Source organism: Papio anubis, chromosome 1 (genome assembly GCF_008728515.1).
Source record: "Papio anubis isolate 15944 chromosome 1, Panubis1.0, whole genome shotgun sequence".
NCBI lineage: Eukaryota > Metazoa > Chordata > Mammalia > Primates > Cercopithecidae > Papio > Papio anubis.
In genome coordinates this window covers 126,050,989-126,077,044 of record NC_044976.1, presented here as the reverse complement: position 1 = coordinate 126,077,044, position 26,056 = coordinate 126,050,989, and the positions used below count along the sequence as shown (strand labels likewise).

Below are 26,056 nucleotides of genomic sequence, written 5' to 3'. Positions count from 1 at the left end.
TGATAAAGATGGGGTTTCACCATGTTGCTCAGGCTAGTCTCAAACTCCTGAGTTCAAGCAATTTGCCCACCTCAGCCTCCCAAAGTGCTGGAATTACAGGCATGAGCCACTGCACCTGGCCGAAACCAGTTCTTTTCATAGGATAATAACACAATTGAGAATCTCTGTGATGTATTACTTATAATGTCCATAATTCAATCCAAAATTACTGGACGTTAATAAACATGAAAATATAACTCATATTAAGAGAGAAGGCAGTCAACACTGACAATTTCCAAAGTCATCCAGATGCTGAAAATAGCAGACAAGGATTTTAAAGTCATTGTTATAACTGTGTTCAAGGATGTAAAGGAAAATATGCTTATTATGAATAAGCAGATAAATCTTAACTTAAAAATGGAAACATAAAAATTTAAAAATGAACAATAGCCAAATGAAAGTCCCAGAACTAAAACATATATGTCTGAAATTTTAAAACACAAAATGTAGATTTAATAACAGATTGAAGATGGGAAAAGTGTCAGTTGAAGTTGAAAGTATATGAATATAAATTGTCAGCCAGGTGTGATGGTTCACACCTGTAATGCCAGCACTTTGGGAAGCAGGTGGATCACCTGAGGTCAGGAGTTCGAGATCAGCCTGGCCAACATGGCAAAACCCCGCCTCTGCCAAAAATACAAAAATTAGCTGGGTGTGGTGGCATGCACTTGTATTCCCAGCTACTCAAGAGGCTGAGGCAGGATAATCGCTTGAACCCAGGAGGCAGAGGTTACAGTGAGCAGAGATTGTGCCACTGTACTCCAGACGGGGCAACAGAGCAAGACTCCGTCTCAAAAAAAGAAAAAATGTGTCCAGGTGCAGTGGCTCATGCCTATAATCCCAGCACTTTGGGAGGTGGAGGCGGGCGGATCAGCAGGTCAGGAGATTGAGACCATCCTGGCTAACACGGTGAAACCCCGTCTCTGCTAAAAGTACAAAAAAAAAAATTAGCCGGGTGTAGTGGCGGGCGCCTGTAGTCCCAGCTACTCAAGAGGCTGAGGCAGGAGAATGGTGTGAACCCGGTAGGTGGAGCTTGCAGTGAGCCGAGATCACACCACTGCACTCCAGCCTGGGTGACAAAGCAAGACTCCATCTCAAAAATAAAAAAGAAAGAAAAAGAAAAAGGGGGGAAAAATTAACTGCAGATGTCTTTAATAAGATAAGAAAATTCCTTTTTAGTTCTGAGAGCTTTCTGCAGAAGTCTTTAGAATGAATTTTGTTCTATAGTTGTTTTTTTTTTTTTCTCTTAAAGTCTTTGTCAGGTTTTGTATTAGGCGTAGACTAGTCTCATTAAATTAGTTGGAAAATTAGTTTTCTCCTCTGTTTTCTGGAAGACTGGTATTACTTCTTTCTCAAATATATACCAGGCTTCACTAGGGAAGCCATTTAGAACTGAAATTTTTTATGTGAATAATATGGTAAGGTACTCAATTTATTTAAAAGATATAGACTATTCAGATGTTCATCTTGACTCGGTTTTGATACGTTGTATTTCTAAAGGAACTTGTCCATTTTATCTAAATTATTAAAGATATTGGTATAACATTATTTATAACATCCCCTTATTAGTCTCTTAATGAGTCTAGGACCTATAGTGAGATCAGCTTTTTTTATTTTGGATACTGGTAAGCCACCACACCCGGCCTGATATCATTCTTAATGGTGAAATGTTGAATGCTTCCTCCTAAGATTGGAAAGAAGAGTTGTCCACTCTTGACTCAGCATTGTATGGATGTTCTAGGCAGTGTATTAAGTCAAGAAGATGAGTAAGAGTCATCATAATGATCAGGAAGCAAGAAATGAAACTGTTTCTGTTTATAGATGACATGATTGTTTATATAAAAAAAAATCCAAAGAGATTTTGGAAAAAAAGCTACTGGTAGTAGTAGCAAGATTACTGGAAAATCATCAGTATTAAAATATCAATTGTGTACTCTGAACATTTGATGTGGCAGTCTTGCTCCTTGGTATTTTCTCGAATAATCTGAAAACATGTCTATTGAAAAGAAAAACCTGCACACAGATGTGTGTTTTGTTTTTGTTTTTGTTTTCTTTTGAGATGGAGTCTCGCTCTGTTGCCCAGGCTGGAGTGCAGTAGTGCAATCTTGGCTCTCTGCATTCTCCTCCTCCCGGGTTCAAGCAATTCTTGCACCTCAGCCTCCTGAGTATCTGAGACTGCAGGCATGCACCACCACTCCCAGCTAATTTTTATATTTTTAGTAGAGACAGTGTTTCACCATGTTGGCCAGGCTGGTCTCGGACTCCTAACCTCAAGTGATCTACCCACCTCGGCCTTCCAAAGTGCTGGAATTACAGGCATGAGCCACCACGCCTAGCCTCTTTTTTAAAGCCTTAAATAAACATATATTCAGATAATATAAATATATATCTCCAAGTAAAGGGTTTATTTGGGAATAATATACAATAATTAGGCTTGGTGTGGTGGCTCACACTTGTAATCCCAACACTTTGGGAGGCCAAGGCTGGCAGATCACCTGAGGTCAGAAGTTCGAGACCAGCCTGGCCATCATGGTCTCTACTAGAAATAGAAAAAAATTAGCCAGGAGTGATGGTGGATGCCTGTAATCCCAGTTACTCGGGAGACTGAGACAGGAGGATCACTTGAACTCAGGAGGTGGAGGTTGCAGTAAGCCAAGATCACACCATTGCACTCCAGTCTGGGTGACAGAGCAAGACTCTGTCTCAAAAAAAAAAAAAAAAAAGGCCAGGCATGGTGGCTCATGCCTGTAATCCCAGCACTTTTGGAAGCTGAGGAGAGAAGATTGCTTGAGGCCAGGAGTTTGAGACCAACTTAGGCAATGTAGTGAGAACCTCTCTCTATAAAACAATAACAACATTTGTCAGGTGTGGTGGTACATGCCTACTCAGGAGGCTGAGGCAGGAGGATCACTTGAGCCCAGGAGATCAAGGCTGCAGTGAGCTATGATTGCACCAGTGCACTCCAGCCTGGGTGACGGATCAAGTCCCTGTTTTCTATGGAAAAAAAAAAAAAGAATTGCAATTCAGCACACATAGACCAGGGTCATCCCTAAGTGTGTCTGAAAAACAAAGAGAAAGGCTGGGGTTGTATTGAGCAAAAGAGGAAGGTTGGAAGAAGGTCAGCCAGGCACAGTGGCTCAAGCCTATAATCCCAGCACTTTGGGAGTTTGAGGCTGAGGCTGAGGCTGTTGGATTGCTTGAACTCAGGAATTTGAGACCAGCCTGGACAACATAATGAAAACCTGTGTATGCAAAAATTTAAAAAGAAAAAAAAAATTAGCCAGATATGGTGACATGCACCTGTGGTCCAGCTACTTGGGAGCCTGAGGCAGGAGGATCACCTGAGCCTGGGAGGTTGAGGCTGCAGTGAGCTGAGATTGCACCAGTGCACTCCAGCCTGAACGACAGAGTGAGATCCTGTCTCAAAAACAAAGTAAGAAAAGAAAAAGGTCACTGGTGCAGTCGTCATTGGTGAGTGGCAGCAGTTACTAGGTAAGACATAGTCTTAGTTATAGTTAGATCCTTGTGAATTTTCTGTTGAAGTGCAAAATCAGTTCCTGGATCAGGGACCTTAGTGCCCTCCCCCATGGTCTCCTGACTCCGTTTTAGTTGGATATGGTATGAATGATTCCATTTTGTCTAATCAACTTTCACACCTCATTCAAATTTACACCAGCAAGCACCCACTGAGGAGTGTTTTCTTTTTTTTTTTTTTTTTTGAGACGGAGTCTCACTCTGTCACCCAGGCTAGAGTGCAGTGGCGTGATCTCGGCTCACTGCAAGCTCCGCCTTCGGGGTTCACGCCATTCTCCTGCCTCAGCCTCCCGACTAGCTGGGACTACAGGTGCCCGCCACCTCGCCTGGCTAGTTTTTTGTATTTTTTAGTAGAGACGGGGTTTCACTGTGTTAGCCAGGATGGTCTCGATCTCCTGACCTCGTGATCCGCCCATCTCGGCCTCCCAAAGTGCTGGGATTACAGGCTTGAGCCACCGAGGAGTGTTTTCTTAAGCAAAAGTTCCTTAAGCTGATAAACAACTTTATTTTGCAAAGTCTCAGGATACAAAATCAGTGTACAAAAATCATTAGCATTCCTATACACCAATAACAGTTAAGCCAAGAGCCAAATCATGAATGAACTCTCATTCACAATTGCCACAAAAAGAATAAAATACCTAGGAATACAGCTAACTAGGGAAGTGAAGGATCTCTATAAGGAGAACTACAAACCACTGCTCAAAGAAATCAGTGAAGACACAAATGGAAAAACATTCCATGCTTATGGATTGGAAGACTAAATATTGTTAAAATGGCCATACTGCCCAAAGCAATTTATAGATTCAGTGCTATTCCCATTAAACTACCATTGAAATTCTTCATAGAGCTAGAAAAAAACGATTTTAACATTCATATGGAACCAAAAAAGAGCCTAAATAGCCAAGGCAGTCCTACACAAAAAAAAGAACAAAGCTGAAGGCATCATGCTACCTTTCTTCAAACTATACTACAGGGCTACAGTAATCAAAACAGCATGGTACTGATACAAGAGCAGACACATAGACCAGTGAAACAGAATAGAGAACCCAGAAATAAGACTGCACACCTACAACTATGTGATCTTTAACAAACCTGACAAAAACAAGCAATGAGGAAAGGATTCCCTATTCAGTAAATGGTGCTGGGATAACTGGTTAGCCATATGCAGAAGACTGGACCCCTTCCTTACAGCATATACAAAAATAAACTCAAGATGGATTAAAAACTTCAATGTAGGCCAGGCAAGGTGGCTCACACCTGTAGTCCCAGCACTTTGGGAGGCTGAGGCATGTGGATCATTGAGGCCAGCAGTTTGAGACCAGCCTGGCCAACATGGCAAAACCCCATCTCTAATAAAAAAGCAAAAATTAGCAGGGTGTGGTGGCACATACCTATAATCCCAGCTACTCAAGAGGCTGAGGCATGAGAATCACTTGAACCCTGGAAGTGGGTGTTGCATTGAGCTAAGGTCACTGCACTCCAGGCTGGGCAACAAAGCAAGACTCCATCTCACAAAAATATATATATATATACACATATACACTTAAATGTAAAACCCAAAACTATAAAAACCCTGGAAGACAATCTAGGCAGTACCATTCAGTACACAGGCATGGGCAAAGACTTCATGACAATGCCAAAAGCAATTGCAATACAAGCAAAAATGGACATAGAATCCAAGAACTTCTGCACAGCAAAATAAACTATGAACAGAATAAACAAACAACCTATAGATTGGGAGAAAATTTTTGCAAACTGCATCTGACAAAGATCTAATATCCAGCATCTATAAGGAACTTAAATATACAAGAAAAAACCCCATTAAGAAGTGGGCAAGGCTGGGCGCGGTGGCTCACGCCTGTAATCCCAGCACTTTGGGAGAGACCAAGGCAGGCAGATCACTTGAGGTCAAGAGTTTGAGACCAGTTCGGCCAACATGGTGAAACCCCGTCTCTACTAAAAAAAATACAAAAATTAGCTGGGCTTGGTGGTACGTGCCTGCAATCCCAGCTATTTGGGAAGCTGAGACAGGAGAATGCTTGAACTCTGGGCAGCAGAGATTGCAGTGAGCCAAGATAGTGCCACTCCACTCCAGCCTGAGCAACAGAGTGAGTCCGTCTCAATGAAACAATAATAATAATAAAATTTTTTTAAAGACACTTGGCCAGGTGCAGTGGCTCACATCTGTAATCCCAGCACTTTGGGAGGCCAAGGCAGACAGATCACTTGAGGTCAGGAGTTTGAGACCATCCTGGCTAACATGGTGAAACCCCATCTCTACTAAAAAAAAATACAAAAATTAGCTGGGCATGGTGGTGTATGCCTGTAATCCCAGCTATTCAGGAGGCTGAGACAGGAGAATTGCTTGAACTCCAGGTGGCAGAGGCTACAGTGAGCCGAGATCGTGCCACTCCACTCCAGCCTGGGCAACAGAGTAAGACTCCATCTCAAAAAAACAATAATAATAATAAAAATGTTTTAAAGACTCTTGGCCAGGCATAGTGGCTCACATCTGTAAACCCAGCACTTTGGGAGGCCAAGGCAGGCAGATCACCTGAGGTCAGGAGTTTGAGACCATTGGCCAACACGGTGAAACCCCATCTCTACTTAAAATACAAAAAAATTAGCTGGGCGTGGTTGTGGGCTCCTGTAATCCCAGCTACACGGGAGGCTGAGGCAGGAGAATAACTTGAACTCAGGAGGCAGAGGTTGCAGTGAGCTGAGATTACACCACTGCACTCCAGCCTGGGTGACAGAGCGAGATTCCCATCTCCAAAAAGGTGTGCTGACGCGGAACAGACACTTCTCGAAAGACATATACGTGGCCAACAATCATATGTCTCTCCCTCCACTGCCATGGTGTCAGAGGAGGTGTAGCCGAGTCACTTTTTTTTTTTTTTTTTTTTTTTTTTTTTTTTTTTGAGACGGGAGTCTGCCTAGCTCCAGGCTGGAGGCGTGCAGTGGCCGGATCTCAGCTCACTGCAGCCCCAGCCCCAGGTTCACGCCGCATTCTCCGCCTCAGCCTCCCGAGAAGCTGGGACTACAGGCTCAGCCATCTCAGCCTCGGCTATTTTTTTATTTCTAGTAGAGACGGGGTTTCACTGTTCGCCAGGATGGTCTCGACATCTCCTGACCTCGTGATCCGCTTCCCATCTCGGCCTCCCAAAGTGCTGGGATTACAGGCTTGAGCCACCGCCCCCGGCCAGCCGAGTCACTTTTACCAACACCTAGCAATAACATAACTACCCCACCACAATGTCAGTGGAGACCCCTTGGGGAATTGGAATTCTAACCATTCCCTAGCAGTAATGGGGAGCTTCCCCATCCCCCAACACTCAGGTTTCAGTGGAGACCTAGTAAGCAACTTGGAATTTACTTACAGCTGGCAGTAATGAGGCAGCTTTATCCCTTTTCTGCTGGAGCAGTTTCAGAAAAAGCCAGCTAAAATACAAATTTCATAAAATCTAGAGCCCTTACTGCAAAAGTGTTTAGCTTTGAATTTAAAATCACATGTTATTTGCCAAGCATGGTGGCTCATGCCTGAAATCCCAGCACTTTGGGAAGACAATGTATGTCCACACCAAGACGTTAGAATTATCCGGCAAATTTTTAAAGCAATCTTGATAAAAATGCCTTAGCGGGCAATTGTGAACATACTTGAAACAAATCAAGAAATAGAAGAAGATAATTTTTCATATTTTATTTTATTTTATTTATTTACTTATTTTAATTTTTTGAGACAGGGTCTTGCTCTGTTGCCCAGTCTGGAGTGCAGTGGCTTAATCTCGGCCCACTGTAGCCTCCGCCTCCCAAGTTCGAGTGATTCTCCTGCCTCAGCCTCCTGAGTAGCTGGGGTTACAAGCATGTGCCACCACACCCGGCTAATTTTTGTATTTTTAATAGAGACGGGATTTCACCATGTTGGCCAGACTGGTCTCGAACTCCTGACTTCAAGTGATCCACCTGCCTTGCCTCCTAAAATGGTGGGATTACAGGAGTGAGCCACTGCACCTGGCCAATAATTTTTTTAAATTAGAATTTTTATAACTGATTCAGTAATTGAAATAAAAAGTTCAGAGATTTTATGAGAGAAATTGAACCAGAAAAAAAAAAAAAAAGCATTCAGAGATAGACTTAACAGCAGAATGAATGGGACAGAGAAAATAATCTATGAACTACAAGATAGAATAATACATATTACTCAGTGTATACAACAACATAGAAAATAGACTTTAAAAAAAAGACTGAGGAGCTTGTGAGAATATGACAAAAAAAGCAAATGTGTGTTTTCAGAGTCATGGAGAGAAAAAAAAGGGCATAGATGAAAAGCACCTTAGTAAATAACGACTGGAAACTTACCAAATTTGGCAAGAGAGAGAAATCTCTGTATTCCAGAAGGTTAGCAGACTCCAAACAGGATAAATTCAAACAAATATATGCCGAGACACATAATCACATTGCAGAACACTAACAAAACAATTTTAGGCTGGGCGAGATAGGTTGCACCTGTAATACCAAATACTTTGGGAGGCTGATTGCCTGAGCTCAGAAGTTTGAGACCACCCTGGGCAACATGGTGAAACCCTGTCTCTACAAAAAATACAAAAAAAATTTGCCATGCATGGTGGCACATGCCTGTCGTCACAACTACTCAGGAGAGCGAGTCTCAGAAAAAATAAAAAACAAAACAAAAAAAAACACCAGTTTTAAAGTAATGACAGAGAAATTACTGTTACCTATAGGGATAAAACAATTCAAATGTAGATTTCTCATCTGAATCTATGGAGGCCAAATGGAAGTGACACAACATTTTTCACATCCTGAAAGCAAAGAATTGTCAGCTCCAAATTTTCTAACCAATGAAAATATCTGTCAGGAATTAAGAAGAAATGAAGGCATTCTTAGATTAAGGAAAATTAAGAGAGTTTGTTGCCAACAGATGTACCCTATGAGTAAAGGAAGTTCTGTGAACAGAACGGAAACAGTTTTTAAAAAAGACACTTTGGAACATTAGGAAGGAAGAATATGGTAAGCAAAAACATGGATATATACAATAGGCTTTCCTTCTCCTCTTGAGTTTTTTCTAAGTTGTGTTTAATCATTGAAGCAAAAAGTTTTAACACTGCTGTATTGTTTTAACTACTTTATTAAGACACAATTCACAGACTATCCAATTTACTCCTTTAAAATAGACTATGGTTTTTTATGTACTACATTTTTTTAACTTCCAGTAAATTAAGTGTCAATTAAGTGACAATTCAGTGTCTTTAAGTACATTCACATTGTTGTATGAGCATGACTGCTATCCATCCCCAGAACTTTTTCATCATCCCTTACCATAACTCTGTACCCATTAAACTGTAACTCTCCATTCTCTCTTCCCCTCAGCCTCTGGTAATCACTGTCTATTTCTTTGAAAATGGGATTGTATATAATACCTGTTATTTTGTGTCTGCCTTAATTCACTTGGCATAATGTCTTTAAGTTTCATCCATGTTGTAGTACCAGTATTATCATGTGTTGCTTAACCATAGGAATACGTTCTGAGAAATGCATTGTTAGGCAATTTTATAATTATGTAAACATAGAATGTACTTACATAAACTTAAATAGTATAGCCTAACCAGGCTGTATGGTATAGCCTCTTGCTCCTAAGCTACAAACCTGTACATCATGTTACCATACTGAATACAGTAGTCAGTTGTGTCACAGTGGTATTTACATATCTAAATGTAGAAAAGGTACAGTAAAAATATAATATAAAGGATAAAAATGGCAGCCCACTATGGGGCACTTACCTGAATGGAGCTTACAGGACTGTGATTGAGTGGAGGGTCAGTGATTGAGTGGAGAGTGAATGTGAAGGCCTAGGACATCACTGTATACTGTAGATTTTATAAACACTGCACACTTAGGCTACATTAATTTTTTTTTCCCTCAATAGTAAATTAATCTTAGCTTTCTGTAGCTTTTTTACTTTATAAACTTTTTATTTTTTTAACATTTTGCTTCATAATAACTTAGCTTTAAACATGAACACATTATACAGCTGTATAAAAAAAATTTATGTCCTTATTTTATAAGCTTTATTTTTAACATTTTTTCTTCTTTTTAAACTTTTTTTGTTAAAAGGGAAAACAGGGCCGGGCATGGTGGCTCATGCCTGTAATCCTAGCACTTTGGGAGGCCAGAGCGGACAGATCGCTTGAGTCCAGGAGTTTGAGACCAGCCTGGGCAACATGGGAAGACCCTGTCTACAAAAAATAAAAAATTAGCCCGGCATGGTGGCATGTGCCTGTATTGCCAGCAACTTGGCAGGCAGAAGTGAGAGGATCGCTTTAGTCTGGGAGGTCGAGGCAGCAGTGAGCCATGATCCTGCTATTGTACTCCAGCCTCAGTGACAGAGTGAGACCCTGTCTCAAAATAAAAAAAATAAAAAAAATAAAACAGAGAAATCTAAGACACAAACCCACATTAGCCTAGGCCTACCCAGGGGCAGGATCATCAATATCACTGTTTTCTCCCTCTATGTCTTGTTCTACCGAAAGGTCTTCAGGGGCAGTAACAGTCATGGAGCTGTCATCTGATATGGTAATAGTGTCTCCTGGAGTATCTCCTGAAGGATCTGCCTGAGACTGCTTTTGTTTTGTTTCTTTTTTTTTTTTTTTTTTTTTTTTTAAGACAGAGTCTCGCTCTGTCGCCCAGACGGGAGTGTAGTAGCATGATCTCAGCTCACTGTAAGCACCGCCTCCTGGGTTCATGCCATTCTGCTGCCTCAGCCTCCCGAATAGCTGGGACTACAGGTGCCCGCCACCACACCTGGCTAATTTTTTGTATTTTTAGTAGAGACAGGGTTTCACCATGTTAGCCAGGATGGTCTTGATCTCCTGACCTCGCGATCTGCCTGCCTTGGCCTCCCAAAGTGCTGGGATTACAGGCGTGAGCCACCACTTCCAGCCTGGTTTGGTCTTTTGAGACAGAGTCTGTGCTGTTGCCCACTGGAGTGTAATGGCACGATCTGGGCTTACTGCAGCCTCTGCCTCCCAGTTTGAGCGATTCTCCTGCTTCAGCCTCCCAAGTAGCTGGGACTACAGGTGTACACCACCACACCCAGCTAATTTTTGTGTTTTTAGCAGAGATGGGCTTTCACCATGTTGGCCAGGCTGTTCTTGAACTCCTGACCTCAAGTGATCCACCTGCCTTGGCCTCCCGAAGTGCTGGGATTACAGATGTGGGCCACCACTCCTGGCAAGGCTGTTTTTGTTTTGTTTTGTTTTTGAGACCGTGTCTCGCTCTGTTGCCTAGGCTGGAGTGCAGTACATGATCTTGGCACACTGCAACCTCCACCTCCACCTCTACCTCCCGGGTTCAAGCGATTCTCTTACTTCAGCCTCCCAAGTAGCTGGGATTACAGGCATGTGCCACCACACCCAGCTAATTTTTGTATTTTTAGTAGAGTTGGGGTTTCACCATGTTGGCCAGGCTGGTCTTGAACTCCTGACTGCAAGTGATCTGTCCGCCTCAACCTCCCAAAGTGTTGGGATTACAGGCATGAACCGTTGTGCCCAGCCAAGGGTGGTTTTTCGTTTGTTTGATTTTTGGTTTTTTTGGGTTTTTTTTTTGAGACAGAGTCTTGCACTATCGCCCGGGCTGGAGTGCAGTGGTGCAATCTTGGCTCACTGCAACCTCTGCCTCTCAGGTTCAAGCAGTTCTCCTGCCTCAACCTGCAGAGTAGCTGGGATTACAGGCGCCCACCACCACACCCAGCTAATTTTTTTTTTTTTTTTTTGAGACAGAGTCTCGCTCTGTCACCCAGGCTGGAGTGCAGTGGTGCGATCTTGGCTCACTGCAAGCTCTGCCTCCCGGGTTCACGCCATTCTCCTGCCTCAGCCTCCCGAGTAGCTGGACTACAGGCGCCCGCCACCACGCCCGGCTAATTTTTTTGTGTTTTAGTAGAGATGGGGTTTCACCATGTTAGCCAGGATGGTCTCAATCTCCTGACCTCGTGATCCACCCGCCTCGGCCTCCCAAAGTGCTGGGATTACAGGTGTGAGCCACCATGCCCGGCCAATTTTTTGTGTTTTTAATACAGACAGGGTTTCACTGTGTTGGCCAGCCTTGTCTCCAACGCCTGACCTAGTAATCCACCCGCCTCAGCCTCCCAAAGTGCTGGGATTATAGTCATGAGCCAGCGCGCCCAGCCAAGGCTGTTTTTTAATAAACAGGAGTATACTCTAATGATGAAAAGTATAGTATATTATTTACATAAACCAGTAACAAAGCCATTTTATCAAGGATTATGTATTATACCTAATTATGTCTGCTATGCTTGTATTCAACTGGTAGCCCGATAGGTTTGTTTACACCAGCATCACCACAAACATATGATTAACACTTTGTACTGCAAAGTTACAACAGCTAGGAGGAATTTTTCAGCTCCCTTATTACCTTCTGGGACCACCATCATATATGCAGTCCATTGTTGACTAAAACAGCACATGACTATATGTATAAGAATTTCATTCTTTTGGCCAAGTGTGGTGGCTCATGCCTATAATCCCAGCACTTTGAGAGGACGAGGCAGGCAGACCACCTTAGGTTGGGAGTTCAAGACAAGCCTGACCAACATGGGAAACCCTGTCTCTACTTAAAAAAAAAAAAAAAATTACAAAATTAGCTGGTCGTGGTGGCGCATGCCTATAATCCCAGCTACTCAGGAAGCTGAGGCAGGAGAATCGCTTAAACCCAAGTGGCAGAGGTTGCAGTGAGCCGAGATCGTGCCATTGCACTCCAGCCTGGGCAGCAAGAGCAAAACCTCCTCTCAAAAAAAAGAAAAAAGAATTTCATTCTTTTTTAAGGCTGAATAATTTTATATGAAACAAAAACAAAAAAATCAAACAAAATTACTAAGTACTATTTCAATAGGTAGGAAAAAATGTTAAAAGATCATAAATTTGCCTGGAAAACTTCTCAAGTTATTTAAACACAAGAATTTCTCTTTTTTGTAATCAACCTTAGGTTATGCGTAATAATGAAGGAGAGCAGGTGCCAGATGCTCTACCCTTAATAATTTTTAATAATAATAAAATATTTAATAAGCTTCATAATGACCTGTGTGTTTTTGATTGTAGTTTTGCTATATTTGTTGTTTTATGTAGACTATTATACTTAAAATATATCTTTAGCATATATCATGTGAAGTATGGTGGGAAAGAATAGCTAAAATTAAAAATTGGTGGTGGAAAAATCCTTAAATAATTAAATCTTTATTTTTTTAGTCAGTACATATTAGTTCTTGTAGCTGTTTGACCCCTTTGTATAAGCAAATATCAGAATAGGTACTGAAATTGATAGTGTTTTTTGTTTCAGGAAAGTATCTAAGACAAAAGAGAATTGACTTCCAGCTTCCTTATGATATCCTTTGGCAGTGGAAGCACAATCAGGTACAGAGAGCCTGTTTTACCAGGTTTCATTCTTAAATGGTAAAGGGGGAGGGGAAATGCAAGTGTTTTTCTTTCTCCTTGTTATGTTTTCGTCTTAGGAGGTTTTCAGAAGTGTCCCTGTGAAGGTTAGAACTAAGAAAAATGAATTTGCATCCATATTTAATGTGACCTATTTGCCTTTACTCTTACTGCAAAATAGCAGTGGGTTGCTGCTTTCCTAGGCAACCTTCTGTTGTTATTCTGGACTTTTATTTTGGTAGCAAATATTTTGTTCTGTAAGAATTCTATCTGATGCAAGTCTCAGGAGAATTTGATGTATTGCCAGTAGCACTAAGAAATTTCAGACTTTATTTTTGTTGGCTACTTCTTATCAGTTTGAAATTTATTTTTCACATGCAAAAGAGATTCTTCTACCAAAGGAAGCAGGGAAATGTTTAACACTCTTGCACTTTTGAAAGATCTTTAAATATATTGGTAACTAAAAATAGGAAGATGCTGTTTTTTTTCTCTTGCTTCCCAAATTGAAAAGTTTCCCCCAGTGATTTTTGTATTAGCTTATAGCACCCAGGTCCCATATTATGAACGACCATTGGGAAATAGAAACGCAATTGAGGTGAATAGATTTCCTGAGTTCTGTCAAAATGCCACCAAAGGTTAATTTTGGAAAGCCAAAATTGACATTCCTCTCTTCATTCTCTTCTCCAGTGGCCTCTCTTGAATTCGGAGAGTATTAATATGTTAGGTATTTGTCTCAGTTTTTAGCAATGAAGGAGAGAATGCTTTGAACATACTGACTAGAAAATGATGGTGGGATTATTCCAATATATTAATAAACAGTCTAGCTTAGTGCAAGTTGCTGTTTGTTTTGTACAGTCCCTTATGGCAAAATGCTGGAAGATTGCCTCTCTTCTAATGCATTCTTTTTTTTTTTTTTCTTTCTAATGTCTTCTTGATTATAATGTGAGAGCTCCATTTTGCCTGCCTGCCCTCTCTCCTTTATTCACTAAATTAATTGCTTTAATTAAAATTGGAAATGTTTTGCTACAATTCTCAACCTGAAAAGCCAGGGTACTCATCTTTTTAATTTCATGTACCCGCCCAGACATCTAAATAAGCCCTATGCATGTTGTTTTCCTTTCTTTTGACAGAAGCAAATAGAATCTTAATTTGTCCAGATGAGTAGCTTTCGTCTCCAGTGTGATTTTCATTTAAGTCTGTCCAACAACATGCCAAAGAAACATGTAATTCCACTTCTATAAACTATTTAGTACTGCTTCTGTTGAATCTTTTTCTCTCACCTTTTATTCCAGAGTAAAAAGAGATCACACCAAGAGTTTCCCTAAGATGTATCCCACCCAAAATGTCTTGTAAATATTTCCAGATGAGCAGAGCACATAGAAAATTTCCTGTATTTTTAGTGATTGATGCTGCCATCTGGCATTTGAAGTTAAATGCTATATCAAGATTTTTCTTCTTTTCTTACAGCTATACAAAAAGCCAGATGTCCCACTGTATAAGAAAATTCGTTCAAGTGAGTAACTTGGGAGCTATTTTTTCTGCCTTTGTACATCAATGTCCTTCTGAGCCTAGGACTTGAAAAATTATCCTGTATGTTCACAAACTATTCTTTGCTTTCTTTTCAAGATGTCTACGTTGATGTCAAACCCCTTTCTGGTTACGAAGCTACCACCTGTAACTGTAAGAAGCCAGATGATGACACCAGGAAGGGCTGTGTTGATGACTGCCTCAATAGGTACTGTCATGCTTTGATTTCTCTAAAGCATAGGCTTTAAGGTATACATACAACACTTCCTTTGGAGGGTACAGTTAAATAGGCTCTTTCATTTTTCTTCAAGAAGTTGCATAAAGATACATAAACTATAGTGGGTGGGCAGAATACAGAAACAGAAAATGAATGAGATTTAGTCTTGTATGCGCCTTGGTTGGTTTAAATCCTTTTACTTTTTTTTTTTTTTTTTTTGAGACGGAATCTCGCACTGTTGCCCAGGCTGGAGTGCAGTGGCGCGATCTTGATTCACTGCAAGCTCTGCCTCCCAGGTTCACGCCGTTCTCCTGCCTCAGCCTCCCTAATAGCTGGGACTACAGGCTCCCGCCAACACACCTGACTAATTTTTTTGTATTTTTAGTAGAGACGGGGTTTCACCATATTAGCCAGGATGGTCTCAATCTGACCTGGTGATCCGCCCGCCTCGGCTTTCCAAAGTGCTAGGATTACAGGTGTGAGCCACTGCGCCCGGCCAATCCTTTTACTATTTATGAGACCTGAGGAAAGTTATTTAATGCATCTAATAAAAGTAATACCTTACCTTCTCTATGGAGGGTTCATGGGAATTATATGAGACTGTTCATAAACAATGTGAAGTTTTGGCTTGGGGGTATTTTTTTTTTTTTTTTTTTTTGAGACGGAGTCTCGCTCTGTCGCCCAGGCTGGAGTGCAGTGGCCAGATCTCAGCTCACTGCAAGCTCCGCCTCCCAGGTTTACGCCATTCTCCTGCCTCAGCCTCCTGAGTGGCGGGGACTACAGGCACCCACCACCTCGCCCAGCTAGTTTTTTGTATTTTTTAGTGGAGACGGGGTTTCACCGTGTTAGCCAGGATGGTCTTGATCTCCTGACCTCGTAATCCGCCCGCCTCGGCCTCCCAAAGTGCTGGGATTACAGACTTGAGCCACCACGCCTGGCCTTTTTTTTTTTTTTTTTTTAAGAGTTAGGGTCTCACTGTGTTGCCCAGGCTGGATTCAAACTCCTGGGCTCAAGTAGTCCTCCCACCTCAGCCTCCTGAGTAGCTGGAACTATAGGCATGTGATACCGTGCCCAGCTCATAAAACATTAAGCACAGTCCTAGGTACCTTCCTAGCTCTCAATATATGATTGCCATAATGAGGAAGGAGAATAGGACAGTGGCAGTGAGAGTGAAGAGGAAGGGCATGATATGTTTTAGAAGAAAAGTATGTTGATAAACCATTGGCATATAGGGGATATGCTCTTCATATAGGGGATATATTCTCTCTCTGACGATGAAGTGTGGAATCTAACTGAATTAGAGATAAGAATTATGAATTTGGGCCGGGCGCGGTGGCTCAAGCCTGTAATCCCAGCACTTTGGGAGGCCGAGGCGGGCGGATCACGAGGTCAGGAGATCGAGACCATCCTGGCTAACATGGTGAAACCCCGTCTCTACTAAAAATACAAAAAACTAGCCGGGCGTGGTGGCGGGCGCCTGTAGTCCCAGCTACTCGGAGGCTGAGGCAGGAGAATGGCCTGAACCTGGGAGGCGGAGCTTGCAGTGAGCCGAGATCGCGCCACTGCACTCCAGCCTGGGTGACACAGCGCGAGACTCCGTCTCAAAAAAAAAAAAAAAAAAAAGAATTATGAATTTGGCTGGCATGGTGGCTCATGCCTGTAATCCAAGCACTTTGGGAGGCTGAGGTGGGTGGATCACCTGAGGTCAGGAGTTCGAGACCAGCCTCACCAACATGGAGAAACCCCATCTCTACTAAAAATACAAAATTAGCCAGGCGTGGTGGCTCCTGCCTATAATCCCAGCTACTGGGGAGGCTGAGGCAGGAAAATTGCTTGCACCTGGGAGGCAGAGGTTGCGGTGAGCCAAGGTCGTGCCATTGCACTCCAGCCTGGGCAACAAGAAGGAAACACCAAATACAAAAAAAAAAAAAAAAAGAATTATGAATTACGACTTTGATTTGAGTCTATGTAATTTTTTTTTTTTTTTTTCCTGAGATGGAGTCTAGCTCTGTTACCCAGGCTGGAGTGCAGTGGCGCGATCTTGGCTCACTGCAACCTCTGCCTCCCAGGTTCAAGCGATTCTCCTGCCTCAGCCTCCTGAGTAGCTGAGATTACAGGTGCCCACCACCATGCCTGGCTAATTTTTGTATTTTTTTAATTTATTTTTTTGAGACGGAGTCATGTTCTGTCGCCATGCTAGAGTGCGGTGGTGCAATCTCAGCTCACTGCAACCTCTACCTCCCAGGTTCAAGTGATTCTCCTACCTCAGCCTCCCAAGTAGCTGGGACTACAGGCATGAGCCACTACACCTAGCCAAGAGACTATATAATTTTAAATGGCACTGAAATTTCAAAATGGAAATGTCTAATAGACAAAGGAGTGGATATAGAATTTGTTGTTTTAGTAACAACGCACATTTGCAGCAAAATAAAAAAGAATCAGTGAATTTTACATCAGTATTTCCTGTTCTGGATAGTTCTTGTGGCTAAAGATAGCTTCCTTCTTCTCTAGTCAACTGTGCATGTGGTCTGAAGGAAATCAATGTTTTAGTTCTTCCTGCTTCAGCATGCCAGTTGGGAAATTCTACCTTACCTGCATCACTGTAAATTCACACTTTGTCATTTTATGTACATACAGTTTCACGTAGTGTTTTGCATACTGATTTTCTTTACTCACAAATATTTTAAATGCACACTTTTATTAAACAGTGTGGTCCAAAAGCTCAGTATTTTTATTTATTTATGACACAGGGTATCACGCTGTTGCTCAGGCTGGAGTGCAGTGTCGCCATCACAGCTCACTACAACCTCGACCTCCTGGGCTCAAGCAATCCTCCCATGTTAGCCTCCTGAGTAACTGAGACTAAAGGCGCATGTCACCACGCCTGGCTAATTTATTTATTTATTTTTAACATAGAGACGGGATCTCGATACTTAGCCCAGGCCTGTCCTGAACTCCTGGACCCTTAAATCTCACTATATGAGGGACAACCTAGATCTACGTTTAGTAGCTGGCTGGGGTGCAACTCTCCCATTTTTCTTTTTTTTCTTTTTTTGAGACGAAGTTTCGCTCTTGTTGCCCAGGCTGGAGTGCAGTGGCGTGGTCTCAGCTCACTGCAGCCTCTGCCTCCCAGGTTCAAGGGATTCTCCTGCCTCATCCTTCTGAGTAGCCGGTATTACAGGCACCTGCCACCACACCCAGCTAATAATTTTTGTATTTTTAGTAGAGACAGGGTTTCACCATGTTGGCCAGGCTGGTCTCGAACTCTTAACCTTGGGTGATCCTCTCGCCTCGGCCTCCCAAAATGCTGGGATTACAAGCGTGAGCCACTGCGTCCAGCCAACTCTCATTTTTCAAGGCCATTATCTGGCTAAAGATAATGGCAAATTGTACTAAATCAAAGACCTCACATTGTAGTTTACAGCATCTAATTTCAGATTTTGGTAAATTTAGTTTGGTTTCCAGACACAACAAATAGAAACATGTTTTGCTTTTATATAATTTAAGGACTATTCTGGTTATCAAAACAAATGGGGAATATATTTCAATGCCTTGAACTCTAGACAAATTTTCAGTAACCTCTGAATGATTATTCCCTGGAAGAAATCTTTTAAAATTTAAATCTCTCTTATCTGAGCACTCTTTTATTTATACTTCAGGGTTTTTTTTTTTTTTTAATCCGTATGCAGTTTATAGTATGTGTTATTAGGTATTATGAAAATACTTGGTGCCAGCGAAGCACAGTGACTCACGTCTGTAATCCCAACAGTTTGGGAGGCTGAGGTGGGCAGATCATTTGAGGTCAGGAGTTTGAGACCAGCCTGGGCAACATGGCAAAACCCCATCTCTACAAAACATACAAAAGTTAGCAGTCATGGTGGTGCACGCCTGCAGTCCCAGCTACTTGGGAGGCTGAGGTAGGAGGATCGCTTGAGCCTGACTGCAGTAAGCTGTGATCATGCCACTGTACTCCAGGCTGGGTGACAGAGTGAGACCCTGTGTCAAAAAAAAAAAAAGAAAATATAGGTGTGGAATATTATGAATTAGAGGTTACATTTGAAGCCATGATTATAGATGAGCTCTCTAGAGAAAAGGAATATGGTAGAGGAAAAATGGATTTCTACCAGAAAAGACAGGAATTGTTATTGGCAAGGTGGGAAATCCAGTATCATAAAAAATAAAGAAAGCCAAAAAAGGAAGATGTTTCAAGAGGGGTGTTCAATAATATTCATGTACCAAAGAAGTCAGCAAAAGGAAGAGTTAAAGGTGGTTGAATTTGATGTTACAGCACTGCCTTCTTTACAGCTGAAGCTGATTATCTTAAATTGAAGAATAATCCAGTCAATACTTTCTCTGCTTCCTATTTATATGATTTGACACTGTGTGCCGTGTGCCCTTTAGAATCGTGGTGGTATTTTTGTGAAGAATAAGTCAGATCACTCTAAAAGTACTTTAAGGTATAAACTGTTACATATTTTCTTTACAAAACTTAATTTTTTTTTCTTTTTTCTTGAGACACAGAGTCTCGCTCTGTCACCCAGGCTGGAGTGCAGTGGCACCATCTCAGCTCATTGCAGCCTCTGCCTCCCAGGTTCAAGCGATTCTCCTACCTCAGCCTCCCAAGTAGCTGGGATTACAGTTGCCACCACACCTGGCTAATTTTTGTATTTTTAGTAGAGACGAGGTTTTGCCGTGTTGGCCAGGCTGGTCTCAAACTCCTGACCTCATGTGATCCTCCCACCTCTGCCCCCCAAAGTGCTGGGATTACAGGCATGAGCTACCATGCCCGGCCTTTAAAATTATGATTATAAACATAACATGATATTTTGACGATTATTTTCTTGATCATTCCTTGTTTTAATCATGCTTAAGGCCAGGCATGTTGGCTTATGCTTGTAATCCAGCATTTTCGAAGGCCAAGGTGGGCAGGTCACTTGAGTCCAGGAGTTTGTGACCAGCCTGGGCAAAATGGAAAAACCCCATCTTTACCAAAAATATAAAACATTAGCTGGGCATGGTGGCATGTGCCTACAGTCCCAGCTACTCGGGAGGCTGAGACAGGAAAATCTCTTGAACTTGTATGGCAGACATTGCAGTGAGGCACACACCATCATGCCCGGCTAATTTTTGTATTTTTAGTAGAGACGAGGTTTTGCCACGTTGGCCAGGCTGCTCTCGAACTCCTGACCTCACGTGATCCTCCTGCCTCTGCCCCCCAGAGTGCTGGGATTACAGGCATGAGCCACTGCACCCGGCTAGAATTTTTAACTTGTTAATTCACTAACTATTATGAGTTCAGCTAGTCATATAGCCTGGAAATGTCATTTCAATTAACGTAATACAAAATTCCTGTAATACAACAGCAGCAAATATACCTAATGTCACTGAACTGTACTCTTAAAAATGGTTAAGGCCGGGTGTGATAGTTCATGCCTGTAATCCCACCTACTCAGGAGGCCGAGGCAGGATGGATCCCTTGAGCCAAGGAGTTTGAGGCTACAGTAGGCTGTGATCAGGCCACTGTACCCCAGTCTGGGTGACAGAGGGAGACTTCCCCTCTTTAATTAAAACAAAAGGCTGGGCACAATGGCTTGTGCCTGTAATCCCAGAACTTTGAGAGGCTGAGGTGGGTGGATCACTTGAGGCCAGGCGTTCGAGACCAGCCTGGCCAACATGACAAAACCTCGTCTCTACTAAAAATACAAAAATTAGCTGAGCGTAGTGGTGCATGCCTGTAATCCCAGCTACTTGGGAGGCTGAGGCAGGAGAATCCCTTGAATCCAGGAGGCAGAGGTTGCAGTGAACGAGATCGCGTCACTGCACTCAAGCCTGGGTGACAGAGCGAGACTTTGCCTCAAAAAAAATAAAAATAAAAATAAATTTTAAAAAACAAAACAAAACTGGCCAGGTGCAGTGGCTCACGCCACTAATCCCAGCACTTTGGGAAGCTGAGGTGGGTGGATCATTTGAGGTCAGGAGTTCGAGACCAGCCCGGCCAACATGGTGAAACCCCATCTCTACTAAAAATGCAAAAATTACCCGGGTGTGGTGGTATGCGCCTATAATCCCAGATACCCGGAAGCCTAAGGCAGTAGAATTGCTTGAACCTGGAAGACAGAGATTGCAGTGAGCCGAGATCATGCCACTGCACTCCAGCCTGGGCAATGGAGTGAGACTCCGTCTCAAAAATAATAAATAAAATAAGAGTAAATTAGGGGCCGGGTGCAGTGGTTCACAAGTCTGTAATCCCAGCACTTTGGGATGCTGAGGCGGGCGGATCACCTGAGGTCAGGAGTTTGAGACCAGCCTGGCCAACATGGTAAAATCCTGTCTCTACTGAAAATGCAAAAAATAGCTGGGCGCAGTGACGCACATCTGTAAGCCCAGCTACTTGGGAGGCTGAGGCAGGAGAATCACTTGAACCTGAAAAGTGGAGTTTGCAGTGAGCCGAGATCGTGCTAGTACACTCCAGCCTGGGCAGCAGAGCCTGATTCCATCTCAAAAAAAAAAAAGAAAGAAAAGTAAATTAGGTATTTTACCACAGTTTTTTTTAAATCAGTAAATGGGCATGAGTGCTTCAAAATAAGAGTGCAGTGAAATCATCATCAAATTACTGATTCTTCTTTGGATCACAGTTATTTATTTATTTATTTATTTATTTATTTATTTATTTATTTATTTATTTATTTTGAGATGGAATCTCACTCTGTTGCCCAGGCTGGAGTGCCGTGGTGCGATCTCTGCTCACTGCAACCTCCACCTCCCAGGTTCAAGGGACTCTCCTGCCTCAGCCTCCCAAGTAGCTGGAATTACAGGCACACACCACCACACCCAGCTAATTTTTGTATTTTTAGTAGAGACAGGGTTTCACCATGTTGGCCAGGCTAGTCTTGAACTCCTGACCTCAGGTAATCCACCCACCTCAGCCTCCCAAAGTGCTGGGATTACAGGAATGAGCCACCGTGCCTGGCCTTATTCTTTGAACAGATAAATATGACAATGTTTACGTAGGATGCTGAGTGGACAGTTAGCTTAATCATTTACAAGAAGCATTCAGGATTTGTAACCTGACTTGGAAATTCTGAATATTATTAATTTTTGACATTTATTATTTTAATCTTAGTGATTTGGATACTTTTATTAAATAAAAATTGATTTCATGTATTCATTTTTAAATGTTTGTAAACTTTAAAAATGGATGCATCAAGGTATGCATCATGTAAATTGATGTATAGTTATTCCTTTTTTTTCTAGAATGATCTTTGCTGAGTGTTCCCCCAACACTTGCCCATGTGGCGAGCAATGCTGTAACCAGAGGATACAAAGGCATGAATGGGTGCAATGTCTAGAACGATTTCGAGCTGAGGAAAAAGGTTGGGGAATCAGAACCAAAGAGCCCCTAAAAGCTGGGCAGTTCATCATTGAATACCTAGGGGAGGTTGTCAGCGAACAGGAATTCAGGTACAGTGGTAAATGATGGTATTCTAATAAAATGCAAAGGTATAAGATTAGAATGGAGAATGGAAGATTCAAAATTTACTTTCAGCTACTCTTTAATTGCCTTTCAATCATTTATCTTCTCTTTAGGAACAGGATGATTGAGCAGTATCATAATCACAGTGACCACTACTGCCTGAACCTGGATAGTGGGATGGTGATTGACAGTTACCGCATGGGAAATGAGGCCCGCTTCATCAACCACAGCTGTGACCCAAATTGTGAAATGCAGAAATGGTAAGGAAGCAGGAAAAGGTGAAGCCAAGAATCCAACAGAATAGGCATTGAGTGCAGCAAGGGATTGATCTTTCCACAGTGTCAGTCAGCTTACACAAAGCAGCTCAGGCTATTCCTCATTACCCCAGATCCCATGGGCAGAGTAAGCTTCATTTCACCCTAACTTCTCACTCCCAGAGAGATATTTTTGTTTTTATTTGTGTTTTGTTTTTATGTTTGTTTGTTTTGCTTGTTTGGTGTTTTTGTTTGTTTGTCATGCAAGTAGTTTCAGGATTTATGTCCTAGAAAAATGTAATAATGATAATAATGATAGCCAGGGTGGTGGTATAGGCCTGTAGTCTCAGCTATTTGAGAGGTTGAGGTGAGAGGAGCACTTGAGCCCAGGAGTTTGAGGCCAGTCTGGACAAAACAGCAAGAAAAAAATCAGAAATAAAAAATAATAATGGGTCGGGTGCATTGGCTCACGCCTGTAATCCCAGCACTTTGGGAGGCCAAGGTGGACGGATCACGAGGTCAAGAGTTTGAGACCAGCCTGACCAACATGGTGAAACCCATCTCTACTAAAAATACAAAACTTAGCCAGGCATGGTAGCGTGCACCTGTAATCCCAGCTACTTGGGAGGCTGAGGCAGGAGAACTGCTTGAACTTGGAAGGCTGAGGTTGCAGTGAGCTGAGATCACACCAGTGTACTCCAACCTGGGTGACAGAGCAAGACTCCATCTCGAAAAAATAATAATATTAATAATACCTAATATTTATTGAGTTCTTATGTGCTAGGCACTGTGTTACATGGATCTTCTCATATCAGTTCATTCAGCCACTCTACTGCATGCTTATTACATACCTGGTGCATTTCTCACAAAGAGAAATAAAAATAAGTAAATCTGGAGGTCCCTTCTCCTCAAACATGATTAGCATCTAATTGAGAAGCAAAAAAATCACACCTAAAAAATAATTTTAAAAAGATTATATGAGGATACTGTGAACAACTTTGGGGTTTTTTGTTTAGTTTTTAAAAATTATAATTCATATACAGAGAAATACCTAGATCTTAAGTGTACATTTCCATTAATTTTTTTCAAATGTATACACCCATATAACCCACACCCCTATGAAAATATGACACACTTTATCATTTCAGAAAGTTACTTTTTAAGTCGATCTCCCAATCCCCCAAGGCAAGCGCTGATCTGATTTCCATTGCCACAGATGAGTTTTACCTATTCCAGAACTTCGTGTGAATATATTATTTTGTGTCTGGCCTCTTTCATGTTAAAAACATGTTTTTGCAGTTCATCCATGTTGAATGCATTAGTGGTTTGTTGCTTTTTAATGTGGAGTTAATACTTCTTTGTGTGAATTTGCCACAGTTTATCAATTACTGTGAACAACTTTATATTTGAAAAGTTAGACGAAATGAACAAATTCTTTGAAAAACATTCCGGCCAGGCACGGTGGCTCACTCCTATAATCCCAGCGCTTTGGGAAGCCGAGGTGGGTGGAACACGAGGTCAGGAGTTCAAGACTAGCCTGGCCAAGATGGTGAAACCCCATCTCTACCAAAAAAACAAAAATTAGCCGGGCGTGGTGGTGGGCGCTTGTAATCCCAGCTACTCAGGAGGCTGTGGCAGAGAATCGCTTGAACCCGCGAGGCGGAGGTTGCAGTGAGCTAAGATCGCGCCACTGCACTCCAGCCTGGGCGACAGAGCAAGACTCAGTCTCAAAAGAAAAAGAAAAAGAAAAACGTACCTTTCCAAACATGACATAAGACAAAATAGAAAATCTGCACATGTACCCCCAAAATTGAAAATATAACTAAAAATATCTAACAAAAGAACCTGGAGAACCGGATGTCTTCACTGATAATTCTTCCACATACTTAAAGAACAAATAGGCTAGGCGTGGTAGCTCACACCTGCAATCCCAGCACTTAGGGAGGTAGAGGTAGGAGGATTGCTTGAGCCCAGGAGTTCAAGACCAGCCTGGGCAAGATGGTGAGACCTGTCTCAACAAAAATTTTAAGATAAAATTTAAATATTAGCTGGATGTGATGGTGCTACTTGGGAGACTGAGGTGAGAGGATCGCCTGAGCCCAGAAGTTCGAGGCTGTAGTTTTCTGTGATGATGCAACTGCACTCCAGCCTGGGTGACAGAGACCCTGTGTCTATTAAAAAAAATGAAGACAAGAAGAAATAATGGCAGTACCACTTATAAACTCTTTGCTTCTATAAAACTAGCGTTACCTTCTTCTAAAGCCTAACCAGGATGTTAACAGAAAGAAAAAATATAGGCCAATGTCTTCCATGAACATAGACACAAAAATCCTAAATAAAATATCAACAAATAAAATTTAACAATAAATACAAAGGTTAATACATCATGGCTATGTGGGGTTTATTCCAGGAATAAAAGATTGTTTGGTTTAACATTCAAAAATCAGTGTAAACCAGTGTAATTTTATCACATGAACAGACTAAAGACATACTGTCTCAATAGAAGCAGAAAAAGCATTAAACAGTATTCAGTGCTCATTCGTAATTAAAACTCAGCAAACTAGGAATAAAAAGGAACTAACAAATCTGCTAAAGGGCATCCAGTTTTTAAAAATCTCTAGCTACCATTGTACATAAATAAGGATATCCACTGTCACATTTACATTTGAAGATTCTAACCAATACAATAAGAAAAGGAAAAAAGTATAAAGATTAGAAATGAAAAAAATTTAACTACCGTTATTCACAGATGACATTATTATACACATGGAAATTACTACAGATATAAGTGAATTTAGTAAGATTAATGGAAAGATGGTCAGTATATAAAAATTAATGTATTGGGTACATTTTAATATATTAGCAACAACCAAGTAGAAAGTGAAATTTAAAAACTATTACAAGGCCAGGTGCAGTGGCTTATGCCTATAATCCCAGCACTTTGGGAGGCCGAGGAGAGCAGATCACGAGGTCAGGAGTTCGAGACCACCCTAGCCAACATGATGACTGAAACCCTGTCTCTACTAAAAATACAAAAATTAGCTGGCTGTGGTGGCACATGCCTGTAGTCCCAGCTATTGGAGGCTGAAGCAGGAGAATTGCTTCAACCCAGGAGGCAGAGGTTACAGTGAGCCAAGATCACGCCACTGCACTCCAGCCTGTGTGACACAGCAAGATTCCGTGTCAAAATAAATAAATAAAAACCAATACAATTTACAATAGTTTCATAAAAGCTATTGTAACTAGTCCCTAAGAATAAATCTTATGAAAGTTTGTAGGATCTCTATACTGGAAGCTGTCAGATGTTGGGAAAAAATAAAGATGACCTAAATTAATGGAAAAATATGCGATGTTCAAGGGTTGAGTGTTGGTAAATTTGTTTTTAAGTGAAAGGAAGTTTGTTAAGAAAGTAAAGCAATAAAAGAAAAGAAAGGCTATTCCATAAACAGAGCAGCCCCAAGGGCTGCTGGTTGCCCATCTTTATGGTTCTTTATAGATTATATGCTTAGGGTGGAGTGTACATGAGTTTTCTGGGAAAGTGGTGGATAGT

At 41.7% G+C, this 26,056-nt stretch overlaps 1 protein-coding gene across 14 annotated transcripts in view; it reads left to right on the top strand.

Moving 5' to 3' along the window:
• ASH1L (ASH1 like histone lysine methyltransferase) overlaps positions 1-26,056 on the top strand; it is a 231,662-nt gene that overhangs the window by 171,174 nt on the left and 34,432 nt on the right. For 13 of the 14 annotated variants that reach the window (XM_017947692.2, XM_031658272.1, XM_031658333.1 and 10 more), the window contains 5 exons: positions 12,943-13,016; positions 14,502-14,547; positions 14,661-14,769; positions 22,033-22,239; positions 22,366-22,512. In XM_017947692.2, coding sequence (XP_017803181.1) covers positions 12,943-13,016; positions 14,502-14,547; positions 14,661-14,769; positions 22,033-22,239; positions 22,366-22,512 — 583 coding nt within the window. The remainder of the gene's footprint in view (positions 1-12,942; positions 13,017-14,501; positions 14,548-14,660; positions 14,770-22,032; positions 22,240-22,365; positions 22,513-26,056) is intronic. The other variant, XM_031658363.1, reaches the window with a different exon arrangement.